We start from the raw sequence: 26603 nt of genomic DNA on the forward strand, positions 1-26603 counted from the left end.
CATAATTAATTCTTATTTTGATGTTCTGTTCATTTTAAATATTATCTTATGCATGTGCCCCTGGATGTACAATAGACTCAGAGATAAGGCCTAGATATAGTTTACCAAACCTCAGATACTTCATGGCCCTTTCTTCTCTCATAATCGTGGTTTCCTATTCTACTCTCTGTGCCAGTGCCCTTTTTCGTTCCTTTTGCTGTGTGTTTTCTCTCCTTCCTGTCATTTGTTAACCCCCATTCCAAGGCTTCTTCCCCAATATTATCTTATTGATTCTTATTCTTTGTCCTCTTGGTACAATGGCAACACCTGACCTGGGAAGTGGTCATGTGAGATCACCATCCTCTGAGAATGGAGTTTGGAAAATTCAGAATTTGATAGTGGTAAGCAGAGAAAGAGAACATGGCAAGCTGGTTCTGATCCTGTGATGTATCTAGCTCTCTTGCTGTATAAAGGAAAACTTTAGGCTTAGAGAAGCTAAAGGAATAGAGTGAATGAAGAAAGGATATTTTGTCTTTACTTATGGAGGGAAAGAGAAGCCAGAAGGTCTGACTGATCAGTTTGAAAAGCTGTCTTCTCTGCCCTGTATGTCCTTGAAACAGGCGTCCAGCCTATGTAAATTGGTGGCATGGTATAATAATGATAATAGTGAACATTTATCTTGCATTGTGCGGTATGTACTATGCTAGTGTTTTATTATCTGCTTGAATGTTCTGTGAGGCAGGTGGAATTGTAGTCTTCATTTTAATGAGAGATAAACGAAGCTTACAGAGGTCTAATAAATTCATGTCACATAACCAATAAATGGCCGAACATGAATATGAACTCATGTTTGCCTGATAACAAAGCCTGTGCTCTATACTGTGTTCTTATTTGCTGTATGGACATAGGCAGTCCCTTTGAAGCTCCCTTTTTCTACTGTAACATGGACTAAAACTACCTGATAATGGCTAAGAAAGATAAAGGGTATCTCATAGTTGCTTGTTTACTATTGTTGCTCAGTAAATAGTCCTAATTACTTTTTCTGGGTCATTTGTTTCTCAGGATAGAAAAATACATGAGAAGAGCTTCTCCTCTAAAATGAGTGAAGATACTTTACCTAGTATTTCCTGGTTAAAGTAAGATGGAGGATGCCCAGGCTGGTGGTGCCTTTCATCTTTTCCCATAACTATACACTATACACACACACACACACACACACACACACACACACACACACAGTCTACCCATCTGCTTACTGAAGACTGGACTTCCTTTTCAAGAGAAAACTTCCTGTCATCTGTAATTGCAGATAAAGGGTTAAAATGAATCCATAGAGATTTTAGTCCAAGTATAGGTGATTGATTGTAGAGCCTGTTTCATCTTGATTAATAGGGAGGCTCAGTAGAGATACCATTCTCTTGAAGAGGATATAGTTGTCCTGATTTACCTTCATTTCTGCATCTGTAAACAGAAGCTCAGAAGTAGTTCCAACATGTACAGCCACGTATGCTTGCATCTTGAGACCGCAAAGCAGTGTTTTATTTTTTTATTTTTATTTTTATTTTTTGAAAGTAGTGTTTTTAAAGAAACATTATAGCTACAATTAAGTTTGAGGAATATTGGACAACAGTAATAAAAAGTACATCTCAGGATCAAAGGGGAAGCATTTGCTTGTGATTAGTTTGATTTATGCTGAGCTTGATACAGGAGCCTCCCACTACTGCTTTCTTCTTACACATTGTACATTTATGAAATACACATACACTTATGACTGTCATATAATATGTACAAGATTTACTGATGACAGAAAGATTACTCTTTCAAATGAATGCAAGCTATTCAGACTTGGAAAAACAAAGAAAAAATGAACTGTGCAAATAATGAGTGACCTTGTAGTTTTTCCTTAGCTGCTAACAATTCATAATAATGTGACATCCTCCCCAATTTAAGGGGGAAGAAAAACATTTATCTTTCTAATGAGTGGATGGCTTGAGGAGGCGGTTCTGGGGTAAATGAAGCTCATAGGATTTAACAAGTCTTAAATTTGTTTCTGTGCATTGGGCCTTTCCCACTATACATATTATACATACAGCATTAGTTCAGGCTCTTCATGGTCTTTAAATTGTGTGAATAGAAAAACCTAAGTATCACATACTAAAGATGGTTAGAGATTTAGAAAAGATGTTAATATTAAAAACGCAAGATGATTAATATTACTGTCCTCAAAAAACTATAGACAAAAAGGAATTTGTTTGACAGTTTAAATAATATGAAAGATTGGATAGATGGTGATGGACATTTGTTTCCATTTCTTTTTTTTTTTTTTTTAAGACTTTATTTATTCACAAGAGACACAGAGAGAGGCAGAGACACAAGCAGAGGGAGAAGTAGGCTCCATGCAGGGAGCCCGACGTGGGACTCGATCCTGGGTCTCCAGGATCACGGCCTGGGCTGAAGGCGGTGCCAAACCACTGAGCCACCCGGGCTGCCCTCCATTTCTGATCATTGAGAAAAAGTTGTGATTAATAAATACAATTAAGCTCTTTATTTATTTATGATAGAGAGAGAGAACGAGCTAGGGGCAGAGTGGGGCAGGGGGATAGAGAGAGAATCTTAAACAGGTCCATGGTCCAGAATTGAAATCAAGAGTTCGATGCTGAACTGACTGAGCCACCCAGCTGCCCCATAATCAAGTTCTTCCTAACACTTGTTAGATAAAGATATCAAGAAGATTGTGATATTTCTTTGAAGATCCTGGGAAAGATATATCACTAACTATTATCCAAAATGAATTTACTTTGTTCTATTAGAAATGTGGTTTGAGTTTTGACCTTACTTAGATCAGTTCAGCCTAATTCATCAAAGATTCTCATATTCAGATTAGATCCATTTTTCTCTTTGGTGAATTAAATATATTCTACTAGAATTTAGCATAGTAAACTGATGTGTGATATATTGATTTCTTATTTACTATAGTTTAAATAGATATTTTTCTAATACCTACAATATTCAAGGCTCTTGGAGAAGAACAAATTCTAAAACATGATCTCTGACTGTAACAAGTTATAGATGATTCATAATTCAGGCTTTAGCTTTTTTCTAAATTGTAGGAAGCAAGAAGATATTTGAAGTTTTTTCACCCTCTTTTATAAATAGTTGACATGATTGGGACTCTCCAGTATGAAGTGGTAATAAGGCCACCATTATGGAAATGTGAAGATTGAGGAAAAGGGGAGGAATATGAAGAGTTTGATGGTAGGGAGGTCTTTAGGAAACTCTTGTAGGTAGTAGGCAAAGTCAAGGTGACAGATGTTCAGAGTTTGGACAAGCATGGGAAAGGAATGGAAGGATAGGCACAATTTGGTAATTTCCCTAGATGGTAGAAGCAGAATTCACAGGGGCTATAGGGTTTCTATGCTCCACCATTTAAAAATAAGGGTGGCAGTTAGAGTAAAAGCATTCCAAAAGGGATAGATACTTCTAAGAAGTTGGATTTGAACATCTTGAGATCATGGGATTTTAGAATCTAGTAGGCAGCTGGAACATAGGAGTAAGAAAAGTTTTACCTAGTTGTGACATTGGATTTGATCAGATTGTTTTCTTTCTACATTGTTCATTATCTTTATATTACTACTGGTTGAGAGTATTTAAATTGCTTTTGTTGAGTACATTTAGAGGAAATGTGCATAGGTTTCAGTGTTTCTATTTTAAGGCTACCTTATGTGAGAAATTGTGAGGTAATTCAGCTGTGTTCTATTTCTGGTTGTCTCTGTCTATCTATCTATCTCTATTTATTTTAGTGCTTGACTTCCTTTCTTGGCTAAAATAAAACCTAGGATAAATTATTTGATAGCTTCTCTCATTATCAGGATTCAAATTTCAATTCATTTGCTCAGTTTGGAAGGGAATAGATTTTCCTTTGCTCAACCAATGAAATCGTTCAAACTTAACTCTTCTTTTAGGATTAGATCTATACCTTTGTGCAGATAGCTCATAGGTAAACTTTTATTTTTTAAAGATTTATTTATTTGAGAGAGAAAGCGAGCAGGGGGAGGGGCAGAGGGAGACTCTCAAACAGACTCCCCACTGAGAATGGACCCTGGCAGGGGGCTCAATCCCAGGACCTGGGGATCAGGACCTGAGCTGAAACCAAAGAGTTGAATGCTCAACTGACTGAGCTACACAGGTACCCCAGATAGATAAACTTTTAAAACTGGAAGGGACCTTTAAGATAATTTAGTATAGCCTGTACATTTCTCAGGTTAATAATCTGAAGTCAAGGAAATAATAGTTAATGTCTATTGAGCTCTTATCTCACATAATCATTATAACAACCTTATAAATAAGTCCCATTTATAAAACCCAGCACTGCTGGATTTTAGGAACAGTTCTCTGTAAATATCCTTCACAATTTTAACAGTTTAATTTGGTGCATTTGGGAAGGACAGTTCATATTCTGCTATTAAGTGGTTTCTTTATATTTAAAGTCATAAAAAGAAATACTGCTTATTAAAAGACAGTTCACCTATTACTTAATGTAGTAAAACTGTATCCCCTAATGTAGTTATACTGTTTTTAAAGACTTTTTCCCTACCCCCCACAGCTTTCATATTTTAATAAATATTTCTGCCTTTATAGTATTTTAAAATATGCTTAATAAAGTTTTATCTTATTTTTTCTTCATCCTGTGATTCTGAAATCTAGTCCATTTAATTTTTGTTGAATTTTGGAACTACTTTGTCAATCATATGATATATAATAAAAGGTGTATATATGAGTACATGTATGCATATATGATATAACTATATTGATAAGTTTGCCATGAGTTAAATTTTGATTTGTTTTGTTACTCTGGAAATTTTGTTTAGTGTCAACATTCTAATTTTTTTACTCTTAAATCTCTTGGCAGCAGCTGAGAGGATTATTTCTATTAGTGTAAAGATGAAAACAAAATCATGATACACTATGTATGTGATAGAGAATACTTCATTTGAACGTTTTAGAATCTTTTTTAACACTTCATGTCTGTGAGGTTTTATATAGCTTTGTTCAAGTATTTTTTCTTACTAATTTCAAGAATTTAGTCACTTGATAGTTGTGTTTTAAAATGGAATAAATTTCTAATTATGTAAAATTTTAGTTTTTCCTAATATCACAATTTATTTTATTTAATTAATTTATTTTTTAATGAAGTAAGCTCCATACCCAGCATGGGGCTCGAACTCACAACCCTGAGATCAAGAGTTGCATGCTCTACCGACTGAGCCAGCTAGGTGCCCCCCCCCAATTTCATAATTTAAAACAAACCATTGCCACTATTAAATAATAAATACATGGGATGCCTGGATGGCTCAGTGGTTGAGTATCTGTCTTTGGCTCAGGGTGTGATCCTGGAGTTCTGGGATCAAGTCCCAGGTTGGGCTCCCTGCATGGAGCCTGCTTCTCCCTCTGCCTGTGTGTCTGCTTCTCTCTCTGTGTCTCTCATGAATAAATAAATGAAATCTTTAAATAATAATAATAATAATAATAATGATAATAATAAATATGTGGCATTCATTCTTTCAGTATATATTCCATGAAGGTCTGTAGTATGCTAGGCACACTTGTAGCATTAGGATAAAGTGGAGAGGAACACAGACATGGGCCCTTTCTCAATGAATCTAACCTTCACTACTATTTTCTTGATTTTAGATCCAGATACTTGTTCTCATATACTAATATTGGTCTGCCTCGATCATTATTTTTAAGGAGAGGGTTTGACAGCTGATGATAATCAAAACCTAACCTAAGTGAACATATGCTATTTTATTTATTGCTTTGCTTCCAAGTTGTGAATTCCAGTACTTGGTTCTTGTTTAGTTTGCTGAGGGATATAATCAGGAAGTAATTTTAGCACAATGTTCTCTAAAATATTTAGGGTTTTTTTTTTCATTTTTTTAAAGATTTTTTTATTTATTCATGAGAGACGAGAGAGAGAGAGAGAGAGAGAGAGAGAGAGAGGCAGAGACACAGGCAGAGGGAGAAGCGAAGCAGGCTCCCTGTGGGGAGCCTGATGTGGGACTCGATCCCAGGACTCCAGGATCACGCCCTGGGCCGAAGGCAGACACCCAACTGCTGAGCCACTCAGGCATCCCTTTTTTTTTCATTTTTTTAAAAAATTGTGGTAATCATAAAAGTTAATCATTTTAACCACTTTTAAGTGTACAATTCACTTGCAATAAGTATAGTTACAGTGTTGTACAACCATCACTGCTGTCCACTTCCAGAATTTTTTCATCATTCCAAAGAGAAACAGTATAAAATCTTTTAGTTTTAAGTATTTGAGGAATATTGGTTATTTTCTTTCTTTCTTTTTTTTTGGGTGAAATCTCACCTGTGTTCCAACAATCCAATATTCAGTGTTACCTACTTGTACTTACTGAATTCCTAGCTTATCATTTGAATTAGAATGGTTTCTTTTGATTTGTACTTTTTCCGTGTTTCTAGGTATGTGTTAAAATTACATCATCTTTCATTTTACTGTTATTTTATATTTGCTTTTTTTGGAGCAATGAAATAGATACACATGAACTTTTAAGGAGATCAAACTAAGTTACGTGAACACATAGAAAAGTTTTTAGAGAAGAGAAGAAAGATTGGAGATTGTGATACACAAAAAAGTCTGACAGTCTCAGACACAACTGTCTTCCTTTCTCTCCTACTAAATGTCTTGAGCAGGAAGCACATCTAATGTAAAATATGTTTGGGCCTGTGATCTAAAGGAATTCAGGACCCCAAACACTTGGTAGAAATTGGACTTAACAGGAAGGATTGTTCAATAGATCCTCTGTAATATTCTTTGTGCTAAAACAAAAATACAGTTGTTTAAAGAATTTTACAGATGCTAAAATGTAATTTCCTTGGTTACTTCTCTTCCTCATTCATAACAATCTCACGCTACTGTTACACAACAAAAAAATGGAGAAATTACCAGGGAACTTTTTCAGAAAATTCTTTTAGTTTTTAAGAGAGCAAATAAGAATTTAAGGAAATAAACATGAAAGTCACTTGCATTTTGACTTTACTTGTTAAACCAAGATGACTTTTTATTATTTTGTCTAAAAGTATATTATACACTTTTGATACAGCAGAAGCATAATTTTCATCTGTGTTTGTTATTCTCTGTTTTTTAAAGAGTGACACTCCTAATGAAATGTATTTATTACAGCTGAAAGATGGCGGCAAAGCATCCCAGGCAAATGTAAGAATAGGCGATGTGGTTCTCAGCATTGATGGAATAAGCGCACATGGAATGACTCATCTTGAAGCCCAGAACAAGATTAAGGGTTGTACAGGCTCTTTGAATATGACTCTGCAAAGGTAATTTGCATTTTGTTTGCCTCTGAGAGAGAAACAATGCTGAGGAGTGTGTTTTTATGTATCTGATTTGTCTTGTTAATTAAGAAGTTTCTACTACCATTGTTTCAGGTAGATAAATAAAAAATGAAATGGCTTTTAAATGGAGTAATTGAGCACTATATGAAAAACTGGTGAAACCTTTGGATTATTTCCGCATAAAAAGACATGCATTCATGTACTCATACAAATTATATATATAATTTTAGAAAAATCTAAGAATTCCTGAGATGTCTCAATACAGTGCAGGCTAAAAATTCTTATAATAGGGTAAAACTCTTGGCTTTAATATTCTGGGTAGTATATTAGAGGGTATTCTTTTAAGATACATTTTGGCTTTTCTTAGTATGTCTTTTGCCCTTTTTTTTCCTGGATTGAAAAATGTAATTTTAATATACTCATTTGAAACACAGATTTTCTGAATTTACTGTTTTTGTTTTTTAAAGTTACTCTAGCCTCAGTTATAGCATAGCTAATCATCTCATTGACTATACTGTATCAGGCATTTTGAGCATTTCAGCATTTCACTTGCCGTGAAATCATTTGGATTATTGCTTGCTAAAAATACTGATAGAAATCAAAAGTTATCTGAAAGGACCAAGAAGTATATTTTAGTAAGTTCCCTATGATTATTATGAATTATAATGTTATAATTACTGCAGTATCTTGGACCAAGGGGGGAAGGGAGGTGAAAGGGAGTGGGGAGAGGGTGTCTCACTGATAGCTCTCAACCTTTAAGGTTTATAGGGCAAGTATCTATCATTTAACAGTATGGAAGGCTTTAAATAAGTCTTGTTTTTGATGATTACAAAAGTGTTCTATTTCTATAAAATTTGGAAAACACCATTCCCCCCCCCCCCCCCAAAATATCTTGGAGGCTTCTGTAAGTTATTGTGTATTTTGTTAATTTTTAAGAGGGGGATAACATATGTAGTACCAAATGTATTTGGCTATGGAACCTTTTTTTTTTTTCTTGGAGCCTCTCCTGGGACTATTTAAAAGATATATACAGGGTAAGCTATATGTACTTGTCTGGAAGAGTGTCAATTTGGTCTTAAAATGGAGTAGGAGAAAGTTTTATGAACTTAGACTTACAGAATTACTTTGATGTAAGCAGCCCCTCCCACCCTCCCCCTTTTTTTTGTGTGGGAGAAATTCCTGTCAGTGAGACTGTTTGTTCAAAGGTTATTTGTATTTAAATTTTGATAGCTGTTAGATGTACATTTTAATGCATATAAAGTAGTCAATAAGAAAAAAAATAACCTTACTAAAAAGTTCTGTTTTTTTAAATGTCCATTATGTTCTAAGTACTGAGACATTTAACACAAAATTATTTTTACTAACTAAATGAAAAGTAGTCATTTTTATTTATAGTCGTTTTTACTAAATATGAATTTTGAAAGGGTACCATGAAGTCAAGAAGCGTAATTTGAGATATTAACAAAATAAAATAAATATAGATGATGATGATGGGCTGTTTCTCAAATTCTAAAGTTGAGAGTTTATTTAAAGTATAAGCTCTTTTCCTGGGTTGTGTATCATTTCTTTCATATCAGCATACCTATTTTCACATTGTGCTGCACATGTTATGACCCAGGACCCAGTATCTTATTTTCTTTTGAAAATACTTCTGGGTCCCATAAGAACAGATGAAAACCAGATGTTACCTTGTTTGCATGCATTTCCAATTTAAGTAATCTTTTACTCACCTTCATAAAGATTCTTTTAAGCTACCTGACTATGGGATTTAACAAACGAAGTCATTTTATATATTTGGAGATACTGCTTAATCTTCAGTATTTCTGAATATAGATATTCAGGGCCCAAAACATGAGAACAAATTTTAGAGTTGTTATTATTGTTGTTATTCATTGTAATTCTCAACTTTTGAATACTTCTTGTGTTAAATAATGTCAACCTGAAAAGAGATTTGTGTTTATTTATTTTAATTTCTTTTAAAAGATTTTATTTATTCATGAGAGACACAAGAGAGAGAGGCAGAGACATAGGCCAAGGGAAAAGCAGGCTCCCCATGGGGAGACCAATGTGGGACTCGATCCCAGGACCCCAGGATCACGACCTGAGCCAAAGGCAGATGCTCAACTACTGAGCCACCCAGGTGCCCCTGAGATTTGTATTTAAAAGAATTTATGGTATAACATTGACAGTCACTACTGGGGCACCTAGGTGGCTTAGTCCATTAAGCATCCGATTCTTGATTTCAGCTCAGGTCATGATCTTAAGGTCATGAGATCAGACCCCTCATCTTATTCCAGTCCTGTATTGTAGTCTGCTGTGTGTGGAGCCTGCTTAAGATTCTGTCCTTCCCTTTACCTCTTGTCTCCCCTGCTTGCTCACGCATTCTCTCTCTCTCTCAAAACAAACAAAACAAAACAAAACAAAACAAAAAACCCAAAACATTAACAGTACTATTGAAGAAATATTTTTTGCCTTTCAAGGAAAGAACAAAATTGTGAAGAGTTAGCTTCAATCTTTCCCTATACTAAGTCCCTTCTTTTCCTAAGTTGTAATATCAAAGCAAATATTTTTTTCCACTGATTTCTAAATTTGACAACAGCATCCTTAATTGATTTCCTGTCTCCTTACCCTCTTTATTCCATCTGTTACCAACCAGACTGTTTTGTATTCTCCTTCCAAACTGAATGACCTACAACAGTACTTGTGCTATGTAACTCTTTTCTTCATAAACATGTACTTTTCTTTGTGAATATGTAGTACTTTCCTTTACAGACTTGTCATAGTCCAGTTTCCTTAGAAACAGAACCTGAGGTAGAAATCATGTACAAGTAATATATCAAGAGAGGTCTTTGAAATGTTACAATGAAGTGGGTGAAGGAGGATTAAGAAGAAGCAACTGAGATGAGCAAGGATGTGGTTTCAGGGGTTATCTAGCCTCAGCTTGATCCAGGAGGTAACTTGGGGACAAAATTGTGCCATAGAGTCTGTCTTGCCTTGAGGCAAGGGAACAAGGCTTTTTCCCCCTCTCTCTTGGATATGTTAGTCATTGGCCACCAGTTTTCCTGGAAATGGATGTGTGTGGGTGTGTGTGCGTGTGCATGCAGGGTGGGGGGTAGGAAATGGTTTCTCTTGTTTACACAGAAAGTTGCTGGTGTGAACCGTTAGCATTTCATAAGTTGGCTGTACCAAACTGGTAGAAGGGTTCCAGGGCACTCAGACTGGGTACAGCATGTGCTATGAGATTCCATCCAGACTTGAGTCCATTTGCTCAGAGGATTAGGTTCTTTGTGATCTAGACTCAAATTGTCTTCCCCAGATCAGACTACTCACAGTGAGTAACATCATTTTGCTTAAGATAGGTTTCTTACTGTCCCTCACCTGCCTGGCTGTCCTCTTATAAAATTCACTTCATCTGACATGCCAGCTTACCTCTTCACTGCTGACCCATGCCTCTATATCCACAAAGCCCATGTTGAGCCTCTGTATCCACAAAGCCCATGTTGAACCTCATCATCTACCCATAGTCCTTTCTTACTTTTGCAATACATTCATTTTTTTTTCTTCTCTGAACTCGTATGACAAGTTTATACCATTTGATTCAGCATTTAATTATATGCTAGGTGTATAACCAGGAATAACAAGGCACATTCCATGAATCATACAAATAAACCTAATTAGTTAATAGTCATACTTAATATTGTCTATGTATTTAAGTAATTACTCCATGTATATTAGTTCTGCTTCTCCAGCTAGAATACTTGAAAGCAAAGACCATGTTTTTTGTACCATCTGTATTTAACAACATCTTGCATAGTTTTGTGTTCTTAATGTTTGATTAATCTTTGATAGATACCAGAATTAATTCCTAAACTTGGAATCATTTATTTATTCCATAAGTAATTTTTGAGCCTTTACTATATGCCAAGTACTGTTAGAGATGCTGGAGACATGCAGTGAGCAAAACAGACAAAAATCTCTGCCTCACAGCACTGACCTTTTAGTGAGCAGAGATAGACAATAAAGAAGTAAGTAAAAGCATATATTATATCACATGATGGTTAAGTGTTACTGGGGAAAAATAGAGCATGTAAGGGAGATAGGGAGTGCAAGGGTGGGGAATTGCAAGTTAAAATAGAGTGGTTAGGAAAGCTTCAGTAAGAAAGTTATTGGATGTGTAAGTCATGTGTGTCCTAGGCAAAGGGAAGAAATGGTACAGCGGCCTTGTCAGGGAGTCTAGTATGCCAGAAGCAGAGGGAATGAAGGCAGTGTCTGTGAGGGTAAGAGGTGGGATCGGAGAGGCAGCAGGAAGTGGCTTGAGATGGGCCTTGTGGGTCACTGTAATGTTTGTAACCAAATTTAAGTTTTCCTGGACCTAAAAAAATTGTGAGAAAGACTTAAAGAGTTGTAGCTGCCTGGCCAGATCTACAGCAGGTTCTGGGAGAGAAACAACTTCATTATTGAAAGGTTGGGCTAGAAGGAGGAGCAGACCAAGCTTCTCCTCAAAAAGGACTGCCTTTTCCTTCTGGCACTGTCAGAAACACCAGATGGTTGCCACCTTTGCAAAGGTTTGCTCACTTCCACCCAAGAATCTCCAGGGGGAGAATATAAGAGAAAAGTCATTTTTGTTTTTAAAATGAAAGTTGCCAGCAATTTTGCTTTGTGAATATTTTTTGTACTAAGTATTAATGATATGTATCAATTCATTAAATAAATATATAATATATACTCTTACTTGATTTCTTTGGACCTAACCTCAATTTCTGAAAATAGGATTTAGATAAGAAAAAGCAAGATAAAGATAGTTGCTTATGATTAAGGTTGCTTTGTAGCTTTTTTTCTATCTAGTCTAATTTGAAGGCATTTAATAAAGCAAATATATTATCTCTTTGTGATATTTTTAAAAAATAAGAGTTGATTCACTGTGTTTTGGTTATCTGAATATGAAGTGTGGAAAATTTCATTTTAATTTGTCTTTTATTCTTAGAAAAGGATTGGAAGTTTTTTTTTTTATTGCCCTCCTGCAACTGGAACTGATTCTGAGTACAACTAGACAATGAAAAATTCTATTTGAAATTATTTTTCCTCTTGGGGAAGTTAGGCAAATAGCAGTTTGTTTTTTTTTTTTCATTTTTAAGTATCAAGTACATTTTGCCTATACTTTTATGCAACTCAAAGTGGATCATTTTAAAAATTCTATTTCAGCCAACAAAACATTACTTCCTGAAGCTTCCATGTCAAATAACTGTTAACTAACTTCTGGTACTTAATTTTCTTGACTATAAAATGAGGTCATGGGTGATTTCTAAGTTCCCTTAAATTCTGATTCTTGTTCTGATTTTTCAGTTGTAAATGGATATGTTTCCTAGAGCTTGCTGTTAGATCAAACTAACTTAGGTTTGCTTATTTTGGCTGAGAGAATCAGGAAATTGGATTTTCTTCATTGGACTTATCTTAAACTGTGCCAGGTTAACAAAGTGACTTGTACTATTCTGTTGACTTAAAGGTGAAAGGTAGGTCAGATAGATATTCAAACAACATTTAATTATAAAAAGTATTATCTTTGTCCTTACTTTATATTTTTAAATTAATCCTCTCAGAATCACAGAGAATATATATATGTATAGCTTTTTAAATCTTCCTTGTTTTTTATATTACTGGTAGTGACAGATCTATGATTTGTTTTGTTTTTTTTTTTTTTGCTCCTTAGGCTTCATTTAGTGTATAGCTTATTATGATTGGAAGTGAAAGATCTAGAAGGATTGAGTTTTGAAAAATACTGATGTACGCTGTTTCTGCCTCCCCCATCTTCCTCATCTTTCAAACAACAAAGAAAATTGTCAGAGGTCCAGTAACTACTACTAGTGAATGACAGATTGGAATAATTTAATAGGCTAACTGAATTATAAGAAAAAAGGAAAAAGTAGTTGCTCTACCAGATCGAAGCTATTAGCCATCTTTTGTTTCATTTTAACAGATTGCTTAACATTTTATTACTGTTAGCTTTATGGGTTCCTCTCTGCTCTTTCAATAATAGCATAGAGGCAGGATTTTAGAAAAAAAATTTTTAGTCAAAATTTTCAGTTCTTGGGGCAGCCCTGGTGGCGCAGCAGTTTAGCGCCGCCTGCAGCCCAGCGCCTGATCCTGGAGACCCGGGATGGAGTCCCATGTCAGACTCCCTAAACGGAGCCTGTTTCTCCCTTTGCCTGTGTCTCTGCCTCTCTCTCTCTCTCTGTCTCTCTCTCTCTCTGTCTGAATAAACAAAATATTAAATTTTTTTTTTCAGTTCTCTATTGGGATATTTGAATTTCTGTGAATTAGAAGACATTTAATTGGATTATTTTTTAATTAGAGCTGCACAGGGACGCCTGGGTGGCTTGGCGGTTAAGTGCCTGCCTTCTGCCCAGGGTGGGATCCTGGAGTCCTGGGATCGAGTCCCATGTCAGGCTCCCTGCATGGAGCCTGCTTCTCTCTTGCCTATGTCTCTGCCTCTCTCTGTGTGTCTCTCATGAATAAATAAATAAAATCTTAAAAAAATTTTTCACTATGAAAAAGAATTGGAGGGATGCCTGGGTGGCTCAGCAGTTAAATGTCTGCCTTCTGCCCAAGGCCTGATCCTGGAGTCCCAGGATCAAGTCCCACATCGGGCTCCCTGCATAGAGCTGGCTTCTTTCTCTGTTTCTCTGCCTCTCTCTCTCTCTCTCTGTCTCATGAATAAATAAATCTTAAAAAAAAAAAAAGGAAAAATTTTAATATGTAGAATTGTTTGTATTTGCAGATTTTTTTTTTTAAAGGTCATAAACAGAAGAGAAAGGGGAATGGTAATAACACTGGCTTTGAAATTAGGCAGACTTGGGGCAAACCTTAGTTTTACCACTTTCAAGGTATGTAATCTTAGGCAAGTTAATGTGCATGAATTTCAGTTAGCCATTTGTTATGGGCATAATAATAACTGCCTTCTGGGGACTTTTATAAAGGTTAAATGAATTAGCATATGTAAAGAACTAAGGGCACAGTAGAGGTAAGTTTTCTTTCTTCCTCCTCCTTTCCTCATGATATAGTATCTATCCTATAGATACTTCTTGGAGACCATATTTATTTTGTTTCTTAGCAACTAAATGGGTGTGACTGGAGGGAAATGGAGAAAATGAGAGGGCAGTCTGGTAGGTAGTTCTGTGAGAAAGAAAGATAATCTTACAAGTTAGAAGAAAGCCTTTTTTAGTCAAGTGAGTGATTTTTGATCTTACAGTTATGATTAAAACTTTTTAAAACAGTGCAGTATAGGGGATCCCTGGGTGGCTCAGCGGTTTAGCGCCTGCCTTTGGCCCAGGGCACGATCCTGGAGTCCTGGGATCGAGTCCCACATCAGGCTCCCGGCATGGAGCCTGCTTCTCCCTCTGCCTGTGTCTCTGCCTCTCTCTCTCTCTCTGTGTCTATCATGAATAAATAAATAAATCTTTAAAAAAAAAAAACACAGTGCAGTATATACAAACATGCTTACTGCCAGCTGACAACTGCTTCGGTTCAAAATTATTGCCTTAACCAATAATTGATGGCAGCAAAGAGAAACCAGTGCACACCTAGTTTTATTTATTCTGCTAATTCCTCTTATTCTCCTTAGAGGAGCAGTGTAGATATAATTCTTTTCACTGTGACTTAAGTCGGAAAGACACAAAAACTGAATTTTTAAAATCCCTCTCTTCCATCCAAACTCAGGATACTCTGTAATTTCCTGAGTAACATTAAAATCAAGTTAAATTACTAACTTTTGGACCATTTTTTAACGTTACTTTTAGAAATCATTTTTTATAACTTTTTGTTAACACAAATGTTAATTAAGTTCAGATGAAAAATCTCATAATGTTCCAGATTTTAAAAATTTGGACTTTTCCTCCAGGTTTGCATTATGAGGTGCAGCCATAAAGTGTAGATATAAAGAGAGTGACTTATGATTTTTGCTGTTAAGGAATTTGTATCTATTCATTGGTATAAGAAGAAACAGGAAGTGGTACAGAACTATAGGCATCCCATTCAAAGCTGAAACTTGGGCTAGACTTTCAAGATAGGAGGGTGTGTCAGCTAGAGGAATACTCTCTGAGGTAGTTTGAAGGCAGCCACTCCTCAGGCATCTATTGAGATGAGCATGTTGACCAGTTGGAAATAAGAGATACAAATAAAAGGAAAAGTAGATGAGAATAGTGCTTTGCAGTGTCCTAGACACAAAATTAAAAAATTTGACCCCAAAAGTGACATTTTCAGAGTAATATTTAGTGAGACTGCTTGGAAGAAGGTGGAGACACACAGACAGGGAGACTGGTCAGGCAAGTATTGCAGTAACTTGGCTACATGAAGGCTTGAAATGTAAAACAGGACAAATGAGAGAAATTAGAACTTAGAGAGTCATTTTAAAAGTCACAGTAGTGGTGTAATATGAGGAAAGAGGGAAGAGCTGCTTATGGTCCAGATTGTTAGTCTGCTGGACCCATGCTTTGTTCTCCTTTCACCTTCCCCCTGCTCTTCAGTTTACTGGAGCCTATGTTCTGCTTCTGTCACATCACTCACTGAAAGTACTTCACACTTGGATGTCTCACAGATTCCGCACACTTTTTAACATAGTCAGAACTGATCTTACACCAATTTGAATTGCCTGCTGCACTGATCTTGGCGTAAGGCCCACCATCAACCCTGTTACCAGGATCAGAAAGACTCATTCCTTGCCTGAACCTCCCACATGCTTCTCAGTCACCTATTGAATCACATTTGTGAATATCTCAAGACAAACTGTGAATAGTGTAGAGTAAATTAGCATGGCCCCAGGGTATGGTGGTGGCAGAGGCATAGCACCTAGTCTTAAGGCCTAGATCTTAGATGGAAATGTTTAAGATCCATTTGTTTAGCATAGACTAATGGAACACTTGCTGTGCTGATCTCGAGGATAAAAAGGAAGCCCTCATACCTGCCCTCAAGGAGCGCACTGTGTGGGGATCTGGTTTCTAACCTTAAATAAGGACTTTTTTTAAATATATATTTTTTAAGATTTTATTTATTTATTCATGAGACACACACACACACACGGAGAGAGAGAGAGGGAGAGAGAGAGGCAGAGACACAGGCAGAGGGAGAAGTAGACTCCTTGCAGGGAGCCCGATATGGACTCAATCCTGGGATTCCACGATCATGCCCTGAGCAGAAGGCAGACACTCCACTGCTGAGCCACCCAGGTGTCCCAGGACTTTTAGTTTTAATGTCAGATATTTTATGGGCGATGTTTCCTCTGTCACATTATGAAATAATTATATACTTAGTAACTGAAGATTTTGTATTACATTACAGTTTTAAATGAAAAGATTTTCTATATATATGTACAAGAATGTACATTTATTTAAAAATCAAAATATATACAAGACTTAGGCCAACTTTAAGTTTAGTGCTTAGTTACACTGATGAATTCATGTCTCACTTGTGAAGACTTACACCTGGGTGCCAGTTACCTCCATCTGCTTCGAGTGTGATTCATAGACTGGAAACCAGTGGCCAAAACAAAACGTTTTTAGCTATCTAAAAGTAGAGCTAGAGTCCTGAGCAGAGACATCCAGGGAGTGTGAGGGGAGATAGCATGAGGATGGGGAGGGAAACAGAGACAGAAAGACATGCACAGTAGAACAGTTGATGGAGCAGAGTAACCTGAAAAGATTCTCCTGGTCACATGAGCTTATTAGCAGATGAGGATAATGATTCTACCACATTGGATCCTACCAAATTAAGCTTCATTATCATTTTAAGAAAGAAATTAGCTTGATTTCAGAGTTTTAAAGTGAGAAATTTTCATACAATATTTCTTTGTATGAAAAGAAATTGCTAAGATATTATGTGTATACTGATTAAGTGGCAAGAAGATCACACCCAACTCTTGAAGGACAGAGATGAAATTCTGTTTATTACATACTCCAGTACCTAACCACAGTGTGGCGACTTAGAAGATACTCAAAAAATATTTATTGCCTTTCATTGTAGAGAATGCTGCTTTTAAAGTTACAGTAATTTTTGCTACTTTCGCCTGATAAATTTAGGAATAATTCTTAAGCTGTTAGTGAGATAGAGTGACAATCTGGTCATTCTTGTATATTTAATGGCAGCAGTCTCCTTGGGGTTCCAAATAAACATTTTTGTCCATAGCATCAAGGGCTTTTGAAAGGATTGAAATTCAAGTCATTCCCAACTGTTTCCAGTGGCTGTTGTTGCTATTAAGGTCTCAAAGACTGAAATAGCTTGGGCTGTATGTGAGTTGAAAAGTAAACCAGAGTGATTGTGCAAAACACATATGTGGCAGATTACTTATACTGTCAAACTTTGCACCCTAGTTTTTCTTTAATGTATTTTAAAGCTTGCATTTTCACAGTAAACCAGCTTTATACACAGGTTCTTTTTTTTTTTTTTTGTTCATTGTTTTTTTTTTGAGAGAGAGAGTTAGGAGAAAAGGTGGGCGGGGGGCACAGAGAGAAGGAGAGAGAGAATCTTAAGTAGGCTCCATGCCCAGGGTAGAGCCCACTGCAGGGCTCTATCTCACAAGCCTGAGATCATGTCCTGAGCCGAAATCAAGAGTTGAATGCTTAAGTAACTAAGGCACCCAGGTACCCTGATCCACAGGTTTTTAAATGTTACTAGTCCTAATAATTTTTTTAAACCATCCACGATCTCTTATTAACACTCTTTCTGTGCAACTTAAATGCATAAGAAGAATAGTCCTTCATTCATCTATTTTTGTGTATGTATGAATTTTAATTTCTCAAGTAATACAGCAAGAGTTTATTTTTGTCTTATACTAAAAATCCATAGATGATAATCCTGAATTCAGTAACCTCTCTTACAATTGAGTCTGCCTTATTTGACTTTTTTGGCTGAAGTTGAATAGCAGTCTTTTCCTGTGTAATTCATACTGTTACAATGAATATGAGGGACTTTCCAGATTCTTTTGTTTTACTGGAATTATGTTATATAGACTCTGCTTTGAAATAGTGGATTATTTATTATTCCAGAATGTTTTTGTTATCCTGAGAATATGTCTGGTTACCAAATTATTCTGAAAACTAAGAACAGTATTTTTGTATTTGAAAGATAAGCTAGTTAATTACCTCTTTCAAAATAGAATTTTAATTTCTTTGACACACTGAAATATACAGTCATCACTTTCCCAGATTTTTCCGATTCTATAATATTCATGTAGATTTCATTTTCATATGAGAAGCCTGTTTGCTCTGAGTGAGCCTAAGAATTACCTCCAGGGATCAAAGCAAATTGCTACTTTATTGAAACTTGGGTGTGCTGTTTTTTATTTTTTTGCATGTAATTTCTATTGCTATATAATATTTACAGTTGAAGTTATTTTAGTATTACACAGAAGATAGTTTCTTTCTTATCTGTTCCTTAAAAGAAGCTTAATAGGTTATAACAATTTTCATGTTTCCAAGAACTTTAGATAATAGTTTTTTTTTTCAAGGTTGCTAGGGAAGCAGTTTCAGTCTTGTTTCTTAGCACGCAGTGGGAATTTGGTAAGTAAAATATATTAAAGAAGCTAGCATTTTATTCTGTTTATTTATTTTTAAAGATTTTTATTTATTTGCGAGAGAGAGCAGGAGCAGGGGGAGGAGGAGGAGTAGTGACAGAGGGAAAAAAAAGAAGCCGACTCCCTACTGAGCAGGGAGTTCAAGGTGGTGCTCTGATCCCAGGACCCTGAGATCATGACCTGACCCAAGTCAGATGCTTAACATGAGTCACCCAGGCTCCCCTAAAGAAGCTGACATTTTAAATTCTTAACTTTACAAGTTACTGAGCTAGGAGCTTAATATATTTTAGTCATTTAATCTTCATAGCAATTATTGTGACAGATATTATCACCCCACTATATAGAGAGGTTAAGCTCTGTACTTCAAATTCATACAATTTATATGTAAATAAACCAGAATTCAAGCTCAGGTCTGTTTCCCTCCTAATATGATTGTTCTACAATATCACACTGTCCCTTTAAATAAAGGAATTAAGAAAATATTCTTATTATATAGTTATTATAATACCTGTTGTCTAAATGTGCATTTTATTCTCCCAAATACACCACAATAAGAATTTTTGAGTTTGCTTCATATGAGGCAGAGAAAGAGGCATTTATGGAGACATTTGTTTGATATTCCAGTAATTTCAAATTCCATGGAAAATATTAACAAGAAGTCAGTGCTCTAAAAAATTTGCTTTTTTAGAAGCTCACAAAATATTCTGGCAGTAATATTACCTCATTCATTCCTTTAGCAGCTCCAACATATGCATTCTCTGGATTTATTAAAGCAGCTTTAATAATATCTCTATCTGTAAAATAGTTTTTCAGTTAAATTAAAATGCATGGCCAAGTTCATGTATAGAGAACAGACTTCCTAGATTTGTAGCATTTTAGAGTGATGCAGCTCCAGCTGTCAACCATAAAACTCTTAGTCCACATTTACCATTTATCTCTATGAATGCTTCGGGGTTTCTTTTTGATCGGTTTTCAAAATACCTGCAGTGACAACTCTGTGACAGCGGTGACACTGGGATTACAGTTGTGTAGCAGAGGAAAAAAAGGAGACAGATATTAGCCCATGGGCTCAGCTTAATCACTCCATGTGCCTGTTTACCCTGCTCTACTCTGTTCTTCCATCTGTTTGGTGCTTTGATTACAGTGTTTTTTTAGGTGTCCTATCAGTATCTTATGCTGTGTGTGAGAAATACGCTCGATTTAGTAATAAATTGGTTTTACCAAATGCCATCACTTTTTTTTTTAATGCTATCACTTTTAAAGTAGCCAGCATGCTTCCTGTTTTCTCTAACTTTTTCTACTACTTCCTTCAAGGTGTTCATTTTCCTGCATTTCTTTCCTTCTTTAAAGCCTTAAAATCCCTCCTTTTCTCTCTAAAGTGTCAAAATCACTAATTACATGCTCTGGAGGTTGAGTGAACCATATGTATATTAAAGAAATAGGAAAAACATTGTTAGTTTCAGTGGACATAGAGACCTTAAAAATATTGAGGTATAGCCCCTTTCATCCCCAACACACACACACACACACACACACACACACGCACAAGTGCATGAATGATGATGGCAGAAAGGAACAGAGTAGCATTGTTCAGTCACTACAAGTTTGAATTTCTGAAAATGAAGGAATTTTTAGATTTAGAGCAGTGAGAAAGTTTGCTGGGATCCTAGAGACAAGAGATCTTACCTGAGAGTAATTCCATGATTAACATACAGGGCAAGTTACAGGTCAGTGCCAAAAGAGTGGGAGAGGATTAGAAGGTTAAAGGGTTCAGATTATTATAAGAATCTCAGCTGCCATAAGTAAAATTTTGAATTTTGGTTCTTGGTTAATGGGAAATTATTGAAGAATTGTTTTGAAATACAATAATAATAGATTTAATAATAGTAATAATAATAGTATTTTTTGAGCAGGTACTCTATGTTAGGCATTCTTTTAAATGCTTCACATATAATTTATTTAATCCTTTGGAGAATTTTGTGAGGTATGGATGTTATTATTATTCTCCTCTTAAAGATAAGGAAATGGAGGAAAACAATGCCTGGGGTCACCTGCCAGGATTACAGACTATTCTGGCATGTTGATGGGGAAGGAAGGGAGACCAGTTGGGAGATTATTTCACAAGAGTGGGTGGGAAGGAATGGAGGCCTGGGTGTGAAGAGAGTTTGGGGGAGGAGTGAGAGCCTTGATGGTGAGGGCTGGAAGTTCCAAACTGGTTGAGGAACTTTCTGAGGAGCAGCTGTCCTGATCCATGTCTCGCTGCCTCCTTTCTGTTGTTTATCTTCCATTTTAAACTTTGTTCCTTTTGCTTAGTTTTTCTTTCTTCTCCTCTCAAGTTAGTAAAACTGATGTACTCATTCTTTTAATGACTATTTGTTAGGTTTTTAGTTGGAGTGAGTCTTCATTAATTCCTGTACAGTTTACAGGGGAAAAAAAAAAAAAAAGACATAGTCCCGGCCATAAAGGGACATTTGATGCAGTGTGACAGGTAAGATAAATACAGAACCTGTAATTCAAGTTAGTGTGAGCAGAACGATAAAAACTTCTGGGAGAGCCAGTTTCATTTGACTGTATACTTCATCTTCCATTTTTAGTTCTAGAGCCATTCGAGATAACATTTATCAGAGCTGGTGAGGTCTACAGCTCCCTGGTTTCCTTAAATATCAGAGCTGGGCCCCTTGTGGAGCTCATATGCATTCTATATTTAAGGGTATAGAACACTTAATGTTCCCTAAAACATACACATGTGTTCCCCTTCCAAATTTTCCAACATTTTGGTTTTGAGAGGGAAAAAATCTCATTAGTGAATATAAAATCTCATTTACATCTGCTACTGGACTATAAGTTCCTAAGGGCAAAGGCCTCACCGGTCTTGTTTATAGAAGTGTGTTCTCGTCTTTCCCATAGACTTGCTCATGGTTTGTGCTAAAACATTTGTTGAACTGAATACTGCATATGAGGGTGAAAATTTCCTAAAAATGTTTTTACTGTAAGAATTAGGAGATGAAAGCAAACAATAGTGCAGAAATGAGTGAGACTAATGAGTGCAAGTTTGTGATTCTAAATAAAACTATACTGAGTTGTAGCCACAGAATGGCAAGAACAGTTTTATGTAGCAGCCCCCCATGGTATATTCCTCTCTGGGGAGCTATAACTTTAATGTGTACATTTTTAGATCTTGATTATAAATCCAGCCCCCTTCTTTTGTCCGCTACCAGTTAGGGAGTGAGGTAATTCATTCTCCTTTTTACTGCTTCTGCCCATAGTGAGAATAGAACATCCACATACATCTTTTCTGCCTACTTGGAATGGGAGCTGATGGAGCATACAAATTCTGTCCATTTGGTTCAACTCCTCTCCTGGAAGTTAGAGTTGGTGCCTGATTGCTCTAGCTTGATACTCATTGGGCCACATTACGAATGAGTTACATAAACTGTGCCATTACAGGGTCATAGTCTCCAAGTTCCAGTTCTTCACCTTCTGTCCTCATACGTGGCAGGTGCCCTGGTGAGGGGAGAGACCTGCCATTCTCTCTTACTTCCTGTTTTATCTCCTGTTTTGGTAAATGAATAGAGTCAGAGATGGAATTTAAAATGAGAGTCTCCTCTTTGCTTGAACACAAATTAGAAACCCTGCATTTTGGGCCTTAAAGGGAGCTTGTATTTAGAAAGTGTTTATATTTATTTCTCATTTGCCTACCAGTATTTGGTAGGCAGTAGTCCTGTAGAGAAGGAGGTGGGAGGTTTCAATGATATATCTAACCTTTTGGGTAAGAGGAGGTTTGGCGGTGCACCTGGTCAGTATACATGTACTGCTTAAGTGGCTCATTCCTTGGATTAGAAAAATTCATTGTGCTTTGTAGCTACACCCTGACTGAAGCAGTGTTTGGTCATTGAGTCTTTTTCCTTTTTTTTTTTTTGTTAAACCATTCACCCTATTTTTATAATTCTAACTATTTCCAATGATCTGAGAAACCTATTTAATCTATTTAAAAGGTTAGTAATGAATGATACTTTCCCAAGGCTATTAGTATATTTAGCTTTAACCTAAAATAGTGAAGTGAGAAGAGCATTAAAAAGAAAATCATTTGTCCTTCCTAGAAACAAAGCTTAATGGTTACAGTTGCTAATTTTTAAGATAAATTTAGTAGAGTACAAAGTATATTTTAGTAATTCATTTCACAGTGAAGAAAGAAATATGTGACATTTTCTAATTTTCTACCCTGGAAAAATGCAAAAGTGGATGTCTGCACGTAGAATGTGTAGAATGGCTGCCCCTCATATATATTAATTCACTAATAGTAATTGCTAATATTTATTGTATACTTATATTAAAGATCAGGGGTACTTTGAATACACTAGAAGTCTGTAATCAAGATGGTGGAGGGCTATACTCTCTTTGGAAGCTCTGGGGGAAAATTCTTCCTTGCTGCTTTCATCTTCAAGTGGCTGTCAGTGTTCCTGATGGCTGCCTTACTTCCATCTCTGCCTTCATCATCACCTTACCTCCTCCTTTGTATGTCTATGTCTTCTTCTCTTCTGTCTCTTACAAGGAGATCTGTCACTGGATTGAGGGGTCTGTTCAGGTAATCTAAGATGTCTCCTCTCAAGATCTTTAACTTATTTTATCTGCAAGACCCCTTTTCCAAATAGGTAACATTCACAGGTTCTGGGTATTAGGACATGGATATATCTTTTTGGGGACCACCATTCAACAGACTACGGGTACATACTTTTATTTTTTATTTTATTTTTTTTAAGATTTTATTTATTCATGAGAGACACACAGAGAGAGAAAGAGAGAGACAGAGGCAGAGACACAGGCAGAGGGAGGAGCTGGCCCCATTCAGGGAACCCTATGTGAGACTTGATCCCTGGACTCCAGGATCACGCCCTGGGCCAAAGGCAGGCGCTAAACCGCTGAGCCACCCAGGGATCCCCTAGGTGCATACTATTAGTATCACCATTTCTCAGGGAGATATTGAGTGAGTAGTGAATTTGTTTTGACTATGAGCTGTCTTCTTTACCATCACACTGTGATGCCATACTGATCTATTCTGCTCAGTTTGTAGATGATCTGTTTTGAGGCATTGCCTGTATGATATCTAGTCCTTTATTTAATTAGGAATGATTTCACACCTGGTACATTTTTTCTCCTTGTTGCTTAGTGTCTGTTTGGGAAATGTATGCATAAGACTCATTGAAGAATTTTCTCGATGCAAAGACTGGAGTTACCTTGCTGTGGTTACTCCAGCAGGAGAAAAGGCAACTCACTACTTTGACAGCAGCAAAAACTTGTTTTTCTGGTTTAGTGAGACCAATCTGAAACATCAGAGTTCTAATTCTGACTTCATCACTTACTAGCTCTAGGATTATGAGCATTGTTACTTTAGTTTTTAGAACTTCAGTTTATTTACCCATAAATTAGGAATCCCTATTTTATAGAGTAGTTACCTTAGTTGAAAAAGTTAAACCTGGGCATTTAATAAGTAGTTTGCTCAAATTAAGCATGCAGATATTTTAGAAAATGTAATTCCAATGTCTTTGAATTTCTTCATGCTTATTTAAGGCCTCTTTAATTAGTAATAAAAGTTACATTTTTTAAAACAGTTTATATCACAAATGATGGCGCTTGCTCTTTTAAATTAAAAAAATTTTAATACATCAGTATCCTTTATTATCCATGTACATATATGGTATCATTTTAAAAACTCAAGTAATATTTGTTTTGCCTTTTTGTGGTATCTTCCTCAGCACAGTTTGGTTTTGTTGTTTATGCATTTTTTTAAAGGATCATTCTTCTTACCCAGTGCCTGACACATATACCAAAAAGGGAAAAATTGTAAGAAAGAATGTTGCTTAGATCACATCATCCAATTATTGCACTTTCAGCATTTTGTGAGTGATGGCTCCTTCCTAAGGGGACATTCTTGTTAAGGTTGGGGGTCATTGTTTCTTTTTAAGAGCACTATTACTCCAATTCTGAATAATATTTTCTAGACAGGAAACATGACCATCTTTCATTTCGTCGTCCTTTTTAGTAGATGTTTGTTGAGAATACTGGATGCTGGATAAAACAAATTGCCCCAGTAATTCTTATTATTGTTTATTTTTCCACAGTTGTGTAAGCCTATTTGATAAGGTCATGGTGGTCAGATAGATAGATTTTTCATCTGTTTCTTGATGAAAGGATTGCTTGTGTGTGTTTTTTTTTTAAGATTTTATGTATTTATTCATGAGAGACACAGAGAGAGAGAGAGAGAGAGAGGCAGAGGCACTGGCAGAGGGAGAAGCAGGCTCCATGCAGGGAGCCCGACGCGGGACTCGATCCCAGGACTTCAGGATCCCGCCCTGGGTCAAAGGCAGGTGCTAAACCGCTGAGCCACCCAGGGATCCCTTGTGTTGTCAATATTGTCTTGTCTTCCTAAGTTACTGACAAGTGAAAAAATTTCAAAGCATATGTTTTAGAAAACAGTATTTTTTAAAAAATATGTCTTATTTCTTGGAATTTTATAAAAACTCTAAAACTATAGTCTTAAAGTAATCTCTTAAATGGAACTGTTGATAACGTAATGCAAAAGCCTAGGAAATTGTAAGCCCAACTGAGTTGGAAATACTTGTTTTCTATTTCTGTGTAGATAATTTGGCTGATGGATGCAAAATTTGTTTTCACCATTAGCATTTATTATGCTTGCTTCAGGAGGAGTATATTGTCATAGAACTGAATATAGTGATGGATTTTTAACAATATCTTGACCCAGATGATACTGTATTACTAATACTGCCCCTGTTATTAATTTCCTCCTGAAGTAGAAAATTGTTTGTTTCTACCATACCTATCTAAACACCCACCCTCATACACATCCATGTGCACACACCCACATTTCTATTCAAAGCAGCATTGTTTCACGTTGAAAGTAACCATATAGAAAAAGAGGATACATGTCACTTAGAGAAATATATGTAAATACTATTTTTCCTCTTTGCATTTACTTTTTAAATTCATACTATATGAAAGCATTTGGAAATCTTTGGAATTTACTCTAAAGAGGTTCCAGACATGTTCATTTTGCTAATGTTCTTACTTTTTAGAGAAATACATTAAAGTGTTTAATTGTTAATCTGATATTAAATATTAACACATTTTCTGTTATCAGAAGATGTTTTAAAACATATGGAGGTGTTACTGATTTTATAACATCCCATCTATAATTTTTTTTCCCATCTATAATTTGAAGTAGCTTTTTTTTTTTTTTAATTTTTTTTTTATTTATTTATGATAGTCACAGAGAGAGAGAGAGAGAGAGAGAGGCAGAGACATAGGCAGAGGGAGAAGCAGGCTCCATGCACCGGGAGCCTGATGTGGGATTCGATCCCGGGTCTCCAGGATCGCGCCCTGGGCCAAAGGCAGGCACCAAAACGCTGCACCACCCAGGGATCCCGAAGTAGCTTTTTTTTTTTTTTTTATTGGAGTTCGATTTGCCAACATATAGTGTAACACCCAGTGTTCATCCCGTCAAGTGCCCCCCTCAGTGCCTGTCACCCAGTCACCCCATCCCCCCGCCCACCTCCCTTTTCCACTACCCCTGTTCATTTCACAGAGTTAGGAGTCTCTCATGTTCTGTCACCCTCTCTGATATTTTCCAATCATAATTTGAAGTAGCTTTTAAAATCTAAAACTACACTTAATC

General features: G+C 36.2%; 1 protein-coding gene across 27 annotated transcripts in view; it reads left to right on the forward strand.

Annotated features, from left to right (window-relative positions):
• Positions 1 to 26603, forward strand: part of PDLIM5 (PDZ and LIM domain 5) — a 211448-nt gene that overhangs the window by 66605 nt on the left and 118240 nt on the right. For all 27 annotated transcript variants that reach the window (XM_025424333.3, XM_049104951.1, XM_025424350.3 and 24 more), the window contains one exon: positions 7187 to 7338. In XM_025424333.3, coding sequence (XP_025280118.3) covers positions 7187 to 7338 — 152 coding nt within the window. The remainder of the gene's footprint in view (positions 1 to 7186; positions 7339 to 26603) is intronic.

The sequence above is a fragment of the Canis lupus genome, chromosome 32 (assembly GCF_003254725.2).
Source record: "Canis lupus dingo isolate Sandy chromosome 32, ASM325472v2, whole genome shotgun sequence".
Lineage (NCBI taxonomy): Eukaryota > Metazoa > Chordata > Mammalia > Carnivora > Canidae > Canis > Canis lupus.